Genomic DNA, 9,610 nt, shown 5'->3' on the forward strand with positions numbered 1-9,610 from the left:
CTTGAACATGGATGGGAGCCAGAACCAGCATCACTAGAACTAAGGGCAGGGAGAGGGCATAGAGAGGCAGGGAAGGTAGAAACTAACTGAAGTGTAATAACGATGAGAAACTCTCAGACTCCTCTTACCTCCAGAATTTAAGAATAATCCAGAAGACAGCTCGAGAGGAAGGGGAAGATTGGATGAATCTGAAAATTCATGTTTCCAAACCCCAGAGACCCCTGTGTGCAGGGGCCACCTAGGCCTGTGGGAACGACAGTCCAAAGGACTCCTGGTGCTGTAACCACTGGGGTGATCTGGGGAGAATGAGACAGGAACTTGGACACAAGAGCAAGAACAGGCCTGATGCATCACAGACACAGGAAAAAAAAAACCCAAAAGATGGGCCTGAGGTCACAACCCAGGATGGAGCCTGGGCTGACCCAGACACAGGAAGCTCTTGCTCCACAAGGTCCTGGTGACAGGTGACGTCCACGTCCCTGTGGTCATGGTCCTGGTGAGACAAGGTTCCACAGAAGGGACAAGGACAAGGAGCAGAGACATGACCCAGCTGAGGAGGGAGCTCGACACACCAAGGATGCACTGAGCACCGACTGGACCCAGGCCCCTTCCCCACTCGGCTCCTCCAGCCCTCTCCTGTCCCCACCTGCCACAGACACGGCACAGGAAACATCCAGGTTCTGGAAAGTTCTCAGGGCTTTCATTTATTTTCTGTTCCAACCATACAAATCCTCTCTTTTATTATCTCATCATGCCCACATACCAAGAATTACAAAACACAAATTCTTATCAGGATTCTCATTTTCAGTAGGGAAGTAAGGCGTCAGTACTCAGCCCAACATGAAGGACAGACAGGAATGGAGACAGAACACGAACCAGTATGGGAGGGGTCATGGTGGGTTTGGGGCCAGTCTCCTACGTCCTCACGATATGCTAATAGGAATGCAGACACATTCTGACACCATCTGCAGGAAGTCAGGGGATCTCGATGTCACCAAGTGGGAGCGTGAACAGATCCTGCATCGCTCAGTCCACCACAGGCAGCGGGTCTCACACTGTCAAAAAAATTATCATGAATACATTTAGGTCAGTCACATAAGTGCCACACACTCAAAAGCCCCACGCATGCTCAAAGTGTCCCTAGTGCCCCCACTCCTCCCCACTTCACCCTCCAGAGTCTTACCTTTAGGAGCCATGAGAGACGAATCAGAGCCATGGGTACTGTAATCGCCTGGGGTAGAACAAACAGGACATGATCAGAGTCACAGGAGTTGAGACTAAAGGAGCAGCTATTGGGGGTGGGGGCGGGGGCGTGAGCTCCCCAAGGGGTCCTGTCTACATTATCCCAGGTTTCAGGGATCACTTCCTTAATACTTACATGCAGCGTGAGAGTAGCTTGGTCCTTTTCCTCCTGTGGAATAAAATACCATTTTAGACACCTGGGACAACTGGGCCATGTGATCCTAGAGCAACCTCCTAATCCTTGTTCACAATGAAGTTTCCAGAATTCTGACTGAAGACCCAGGACAAGATTGGATACATGAAGAAACAGGTGTGTGTGGGGAGGGTGGGGTGGGTCACAGGACCACCTGACTTGCTGGAGGTCTGGCCTCAGCAGGGACCTTCCTCTCTGTCCTGTCACTGCTGGGAATCAGGTCCCCGTCACCAGAATTACCAAGTGAAAATCTGTTCTTCATTTTCACAAGTGCTTTGCTACAGAGTGATTGTTAGTAATGGCTCCAGAGTGGGCAGGTCCATGTGTGTGGATGGAACCTCCCAGGAACCAGGCAGGACAATGTGCTACCTAGGAAACCCCCCAGCGGGACAAGAGAACTCAGATCCCCCCACTCTGTTCCTACCTGAGAACTTCTTCCTCCAGATCACAGCTCCAACCACCACAGTGACCACAAGGACAGCCACACCAGCCATGATGCCCAGGATGGGGATGGAGGGCTGAGAGGATGGCTCTGGAAAAGGAAGGAAGGTGAGGGGCTCAGACCTCTGGCTTCAGTCTTGACTTTGTGAAATTCTCCAGAAGGGCCCTGCTTTCCCTGACACGGGGCTCTACCCCAAACCCTCCTTACCCCATCTCAAGGTGATGGGCTCGGGCAGCCCCTCGTGCTGCACATGGCACGTGTATCTCTGCTCCTCTCCAGAAGACACCACCACAGCTGCCCACTTCTGGAAGGTCCCATCTCCCCCAGGTCTCATCTCCACAAGCTCTGTGTCCTGGGTGTGGTCCTGCCCATCACGCTGCCAGGTCAGGGTGATCTCCGCAGGGTAGAAGCCCAGGGCCCAGCACCTCAGGGTCACCTCATGGTCAGAGATCCGGTGGCGGGTCACATGTGTTTTGGGAGATTCTGAGGAAGAAGAATCAGAGAATCCACACTGTGGTTTAGCTTTATGGGCCACTGAAACTGCATCCACGTGACCATCCTGAGGTGGACAGGACCACTGGTCTGGATGGAAGAAGCACAAAACCCAGAGAGCAGTCTAGCCTTCGGGATCTCCTGATCCTTGGTAAGTTCTGGAATCAGGGAGAGAACCCAGGTAGGAGGCTGCAGGCCCAAGGGGAGAACACACTATGGTCCTGAGTGTGGTGGAGGGTGAGTGACTCAGAAAACCCGGAGTCAGATCTCCAAATATGTTCCCAGATGGAGACAAGGCCTTGAGAGGGAAGGTCAGTGTTCACAAGGTGGCTGCCAGGGTCAGAGGGAACTGCTGATGGGTTATTTCAGGGATGTCTCAACCTGCACCCCAGGGAGAGACTGGATTCCTGTCTCTCTTTTAGAGAAAAGCACCCTCAAGGTGAGTCAGTCTCTAGTAGGCATATGAACTCCGAGGCGGATCTCCTTCTTCCCACCCGTGGGAGGGGTCATGACACTGAGTCCATTTTCCCTTCCTCGTGGGCAGCCAGCCCCAGTGGAGGGGAGATCAAGGAGGCCCCGCGGTCCCGGTACCTGCGCGCAGCAGCGTCTCCTTCCCCATCTCCAGGTATTTGTCGAGCCACTCCACGCACGTGCCCTCCAGGTAGTTCCTGAAGTCTTCCGCCACGCAGGCCTCCTCCCACTTGCGGCGGGTGATCTGCGCCGCGGTGTCCGCTGCGGTCCAGGAGCGCAGGTCTTCGTTCAGGGAGATGTAATCCTTGCCATCATAGGACTCCTGCCTGTACCCGCGGAGGAGGCGGCCGTCCGGTCCGACGTCACAGCCAAACATTCCCTGGATGTTGTGCGACCCTGTCCCCGCCCCCAGAGCAGCAGCGATTAAGGTGAAACCGAAAGTAAACCCGCCTAAAAGCTCCCTCGGGCTCTTCCAGGGTCTTGGGACCGGGGTCACGAGGCCTCGGGTTTGCACTCTGACCCGGAGAATCGGGGCGACCTCGGCCCGTCGTGACCTGGACCCGGGCCCGCGTCGCTCACCGGACTCGCTCTGGTTGTAGTAGCGGAGCAACGTGTTCAGGTTCACTCGGGAAATCTGTGCGCTGTTCTTCACGTTCCGCGTCTCCCGGTCCCAATACTCAGACCCCACCTGCTCCATCCACGGCGCCCGCGGCTCAGCCCTTGGATTCGGGGCGTCGCTGTCGAACCGCACAAACTGCGTGTCGTCCACGTAGCCCACGGCGATGAAGCGGGGCTCCCCGAGGCCGGGCCGGGACACCGCGGTGTAGAAATACCTCAGGGAGCGGGAGCCTGCGGGCGCGGAGGGGCTGAGACCCCGCCCGACCCTCCTCCCCGCGCGGGGCCCGGGTCCCAGGGGGAGGGGGACGGGAGAGCAGGGGGAGGGGGACCCGAGTTGGGGAGAGCAGGGCTGAGTCCGGGAGGGTCGGGGGAGGGCAGGGCAGGCCGGGCTCGGAGGCGGGTGGGGGTCTGGGGTCGGGGCGGAGGACAGTCGCCTCCCCGGAGGTTCCGCGTCCCCGCCGGGCGGTCCTCTCCCTCCTGCCCCGCAGAGTCCCTTTCCTCCCGACCCCGCACTCACCCGCCCAGGTCTGGGTCACGGCCAGGGCCCCCAACAGCAGCAGGAGCACAGTTTCGGACATCGCGAACCGCATCCTCGGGGTCTGGGGACAAACGTGAGTCTCAGGAGGCGGGTGAGGAAACTTGATACCCCGGAACCGCGGTGCCGCTCATTGGCTTCTCCGGAAACCGGACACTAATAGGAGTGTGAACCGAGGTCGCGTCATCAGTATCCAGGCAGAAAGACCTGACACAGGTTGTGACAGGGAGAAGTGAAACCAGGGCAGATGGGGACTCCCCAACACTGGGCTTGCCCGCCCCCGACGCCGCCCTGGGGCCAGAGTCCCTGAGAGGCGGGCCTGGGGACCTGGGACGTGGCCTGGACGCCTCACCTACTGCACAGAACGCTCTTTGTCCCACTGTGTCCCTGAGTCTTGAACCAGGAGCTGTGTGAGTCACTGATTCTCCAGCATTTTGTTCTCAGGATATCTCTACAGTCTTACAAATTAGTGAGGATCCCAAAGATAATTGTGTGTCTGTGGATTCTATGGATCCTTATTTACCACAGTAGGACTAAAACAGGTTCAAATATGTATTAATTCATGTAAAATCACATGAAAACAGAAATATTGTTTGTATGGAAAGTAACATTGTTCCCAAATAAAAGGGGCACTGAGAACAGTGGTTTTCTTGCATTTCACATTTTTGCAAGTCTCTTTCTTGTCTGTCTCGTTAGAAGACCACTGGATGTTCAGATTTGTTTCTGCATCTATTGTGTTGTTTTCGTGAAGTATATGAAAAAATTTGTGTCCTTGACCAAATGTAGGAGAATAGTATGTGTCATAACCTTTTCAGATAATTATGGGTATTCATCTTTGATACTATATTAAACTACACAATGTGTACTTTCTCTGAGGTTCTTTAAGAACTGGAACCTGAAACAGTATCATTGACTGTGTCTTTCTCTGTTACATTAACTCCATAGGCCCATATGCACATGGAATGGATCTTGTACTAATGCATGATTGTTTTTCGGTAATGTGTTGTGTGTTGTTTCACTAAGTAACATAAGTGTTCCAGCATTGCTTAGAGTGGAATCAAATTATCAAAAGTCATTTGTTTTGGGGCACCTGGGTGGCTCAGTTGGTTAAGCATCTGGCTTCGGCTCAGGTCATGATCTCATGGTCCGTGAGTTCAAGTCCCGCGTGGGGCTCTGTGCTAACATCTTAGAGCCGGGAGCCTGCTTAGGATTCTGTGTCTCCCTGTCTCTCTGCGCTACCCCTGCTTGCACTCTGTCTCTCTCTTATCTCAAAAATCAATAAATGTTTAAAATTTTTTTAAAGAAACTCATTTGTTTTAATATTACCACAAATCCCAACGGAAAACGTGGTCAGTACTGAGAAGCTGTCAAGCTTCTGGGTGGGTCACAGGTTAAATGGGATGGGCTCATGGGTGATGGGTTCTAAGGAGGACACTTGTGATGAGCACTGGGTGTTGTATGTAAGTGATGAATCATTCAATTCTACTCTTGAAACTAACATTAAACTGTATGTTAAATAACGAATTTAAATAAAAACTTGAGAAAAACAATGTAATGGTAAAAACCAGCGATTGCTCACAGTAACCAGCACAGGGAGATGTTTGGTATTTGGTGGGTCATACGGTGCCTTGTTTTTGTCTGTAATTGGACAAAGTTATGTCTGGTTTCAGAGTGTCCTTGTGTGCTGTTGATGTTCTGTGAGATGACTGGCTCATGTCCCGCAGGAATAATATGGCCCAGTGATGGCATCAGTCAGCTTCTGACCACACTGAGGCCCAGCTGTCCCTGTCAGACCAGTTCCCGATGTGGGGGCTGCTGTTTCTTCTGTCTTCAATTGCATATTTTAAAACACCTACAACCTATCAATAATAATTAAAGAATCAGTGTTTTGGGGAGCCTGGGTGGCTCAGTCGGTTAAGGGTCGGACTCCTGATCTCATGGTTTGTGAGATAGAGCCCTGTGTCAGGCTCTGTGCTGACAGCGTGGAGCCTGCTTGGGATTCTCTCTCTTGATCTCTCTGTCTCTGTCTCTGCCTCTCCCCTGCTCATACTCACCCTGTCTTTCTCTGTCTTAAAATAAATAAATAAACTTTACAAAAAATCTGGAAGGACTTTTAAATCCTTAAATATTCCCACATACATTGGCCCTGTTAGGGTTCTTAAATATGTTTATTTCTTCTTGTATCACACCCTGAGGAGAAGCTTTCTCTCAGCTTACGGATTGTGCAATTTTTTCACACTAAAACTACTCCCAGAATAAAGTAGGTCTTAGGTTTAATATTTCATAAGCAGGAATATTGTTCATGGTTGTTCCAGACCCTTGTTCCAATACTTATCCCTTTGTCATGGAGTACCTCCTTCCTGTCTCCTAACATGTCTGCCGGATTTGGTTACTGTTCTCTGTATCTCCTCAGAGGCCGATTTGCTCAGGAAAATCTGAAGCAAAGGAGAGAAAGGAAGAGTAATTATCTTTAGAGGAAAAAAGGAATCATGTAGCGGGGAATAAGAGGGACTCAGTGGGATTCATGTGGAGGGTGTACCTCTTGAAATCTCCCACTCTGGCACATTGTCACTCTCCTCTCCACACACACCCATGGGCCCACATCCCCCTACTGTCCACACACAGGCGAGATCTTCGTGAAGTCTATGCAGGATTGCATTGCCCTGGCCCAGCTCCTGGTGGAGCAGAACTTGCCAGCCATTGCCATCCACTGTAGGATGCCCCGAGAGGAGAGGTGAGGGAGAGATGGAAAGATGTCTTGTGTCCTTGTGAGGAAATGAGACCCATGAGATAAAGGTCTGTGAACATGTTTATGATTGTCTTTCTGACAAACAAACATGTTATGATTGTCTTTCTTGGTATCAGTAGTTTAAAGTTCTTCAATAACGAATTCTTGTGGCTAGCAACCTATGTGGCCAAGGCATGGACATTAAGCAGGTGAACTCTGCCATCAACTACCACTGGCCTGGGGATTCCCACCCCTACCTGCATCGGGTAAGCTGCACACCCATACGGACATCCCAGTGCACCTCCCAGCCCCTGATTTCCTATGTCTTCGTACCTTACATCCTCATCCCTCCTTTTGGCTGCCTTCCTACTTTGGGGTCTGCAAGTGCTACCTTCTGTCTCCTTCCAGGAGGCCTGAGCAGGCCAGTTCCCCCAAGGGCTTGGCCATCACATTTGTGTCAGGTGAAAACATGCCAAGATCCTCAGTGAAGAGCAGGGTCACACCGAGGTCAGTAGTAGTGAGCTGCCTGATGAGATGGGTATTTCCTCCTCCAGTGAGTATTGATCCCATGAAATTGGTTCCTCCAACTCTTCAGAGTCTCCTTGTTCCTTAGAGACTTTGTCTTGAACCATGTAGTGCAGGCAATGGTGCCTGATGCCTAATGGGTGCCTGGCAAGTTTATGTCCCGCAACCTTGATGCCATGTTGGGATGTTTTGTTCATTTCTATGTCCGGTCCCTTTCCTCTCACACCCAATTAATTGTTTTTGCACCCCAGTGTCTCCTGTGACCCCACACCCCACACCCCACACAAAACCTGCATGTATAGAGGTCTGTGTTTCTGTCAGTCTCACTTAGCCTTTCCATGCCTTATTGTAACTGTGCATCTGTTCTCTGCAGTTGCAGCCATGGGAGAGGACGCACCCATTCACAGAGCCTGATGCAGGTCTCACACCCAGGAGCCAGGAGAGCCAGGAGATCATACATGACCTGAGCTGAAATCAAGAGTCAGATGCCCACCGACTTACCTACCCAGGCACCCCTACAGTTTAGATTTCCTAATTAAATTCTTTTAAAAAATATTTTTAACTTTGAATATAGTTGGAAAACACGATTACATTAGTTTCAGGTGTACAAAAATTGACTCAAATTCTGTACACATTTTCTTTTTTTGAGAGAGAAACAGCCAGAGCAGGGAAGAGAGTCAGGGAGGGAGAGAGAGAGAGAGAGAGAGAGAGAGAGAGAGAGAGAGAATAAGAGAATCTCAACCAGGCTGATTCCTGCAGGGCTGGATCCCATGACCCTGGGACCATGAGCGGAGAATCCACTGCCACCCAGGGGCTCTTCACCCTCTGTCTACACCATGCTGTGCTCACCAGAGTGTAGCTGCCACCTGTCACCAGACAGTGATGTTACAGTATCACTGACGATATTCCCTTTGCTGTGCCTTTTGTTCCTATGACCTGTTCCTTCCATAACTGGAGGCTGTGTCTCCCACTCCCCTCACCCACTGTGCCCATCCTCCCACCCTCCTTCCCTCTGGCAGTCATCAGTGAGTTCTCTGTATTTATAGGTCTGATTCTGCTGTTTACTTGTCTATTTATTCATTTGTTTTGTTTTGTAAGTTCCATATATGAGTGAGATCATATGGTACTTGTCTTTGTCAGTCTGATTTCGTTCACTTAGCAGACACACTGCCCTGTTTGTCCATCCATGTTGTCACAAGTGGCAAGATCTCATCCTTTTTGTGGCTGCATAATATTCTAGTGTGTGTGTATATATGTGTGTGTATATACCACACATCTTCCTTAGCCATTTGTCTCTGGGGGGAACATAGGTTGTATCCCTGTTGCTTTTGAAAACAACTTCACTCGGGGCGCCTGGGTGGCTCAGTCAGTTGAGCATCCGACTTCGGCTCAGGTCACGATCTCAAATCCGTGAGTTCGAGACCTGCGTCGGGCTCTGGGCTGATGGCTCAGAGCCTGGAGCCTGCTTCCGATTCTGTCCCTCCCTCTCTCTCTGCCCCTCCCCCGTTCATGCTCTGTCTCTCTCTGTCTCAAAAATAAATAAACATTAAAAAAAAAAAAAAGATAACAACTTCACTCACTGAACATCATTTGGGATGAGGGTGCCCCCTCGTGTCCGGGCCCCTGTCCAGGTGCTGGACCTGAAGGAGACCCTAGGGAGGGCCTGGCTGAGGAGGAGAAAGGCAGCTGGGTCTTCTCTCCATAGTCCTGTGGCTGCAGGTGGGGTGGAAGATAAGGGGACATCCCCCACTCCTCTGCTTTCAGGTGGATTCTGACTGAGAAGCCTGAGTGGGGTCTGGACTGTAACCCAGGTAGAGATGTCTGAGCAGAAGCCTGGGCTTTAGTGGGGAAAGGAATAAGTTTCTGAGCAGCCCTGGAGTCCACAGGGGTCAGGCTCAGGGGTGAGGCAGGAATGCAGGAGACAGAGCTCAGGAGCCTGTGCCATTGCTGAGGTGTCTGTGTCCCTGTGCACCTTGTCCTCCAGCCCCGTGATGGTGATACAGGGAAAACCGAAAAGTAGAAACACTTCCTTGGACTCCCACTTCTAAATGTTTCAAAACTCAGTGAAACAAAAATCATTTCTGATATGGAAATAGCACTAAATGTCTATACAATGCTCCTTAGTGTGGATGTGCATACTCGCAGTTTGTGAGTGGACCCTGCATCAATCTCTGGGCTGACAGCACTGATCTGCTTGGGATTCTCTCTCTCTCCCTCCCTTTCTCTCTCTCTTTGCCCCTCCCCTGCTTGTTTACTCTCTGTCTGTCTCTCAAAAAAAAATAAATAAACCTTAAAAATAAAAGAATTGGTGTTTTCACTTTTGGGGGATAAACACCCAAGAGTGCAATTATTGGATTATATGAC

General features: G+C 51.0%; 1 protein-coding gene across 1 annotated transcript; it reads right to left on the reverse strand.

Moving 5' to 3' along the window:
• Positions 1-678: 678 nt before the first annotated feature.
• On the reverse strand, positions 679-4,138 carry LOC102965588 (class I histocompatibility antigen, Gogo-B*0101 alpha chain-like). Its single transcript, XM_042985933.1, has 8 exons — positions 3,976-4,138; positions 3,420-3,689; positions 2,961-3,236; positions 2,085-2,360; positions 1,860-1,967; positions 1,379-1,411; positions 1,184-1,231; positions 679-1,055 (listed from the first exon to the last, which is right to left on the reverse strand). The coding sequence occupies exons 1-8, from the start codon at positions 4,046-4,048 to the stop codon at positions 1,051-1,053; spliced, it is 1,089 nt and encodes a 362-aa protein (XP_042841867.1). The 5' UTR covers positions 4,049-4,138; the 3' UTR covers positions 679-1,050.
• Positions 4,139-9,610: the final 5,472 nt, after the last annotated feature.

The sequence above is a fragment of the Panthera tigris genome, chromosome B2 (genome assembly GCF_018350195.1).
Source record: "Panthera tigris isolate Pti1 chromosome B2, P.tigris_Pti1_mat1.1, whole genome shotgun sequence".
Classification (NCBI taxonomy): domain Eukaryota; kingdom Metazoa; phylum Chordata; class Mammalia; order Carnivora; family Felidae; genus Panthera; species Panthera tigris.

Excerpts from the sequence above, each read along its gene's own strand:
- LOC102965588 (XM_042985933.1), bottom strand. The coding sequence starts at position 4,048 with ATGCGGTTCGCGATGTCCGAAACTGTGCTCCTGCTGCTGTTGGGGGCC. Across the intron at positions 3,690-3,975 it reads CGTGACCCAGACCTGGGCGG|GCTCCCGCTCCCTGAGGTAT; the intron begins GTGAGTGCGGGG and ends CCGCGCCCGCAG. Across the intron at positions 1,232-1,378 it reads AAGCTACTCTCACGCTGCAT|GCGATTACAGTACCCATGGC; the intron begins GTAAGTATTAAG and ends GTTCTACCCCAG.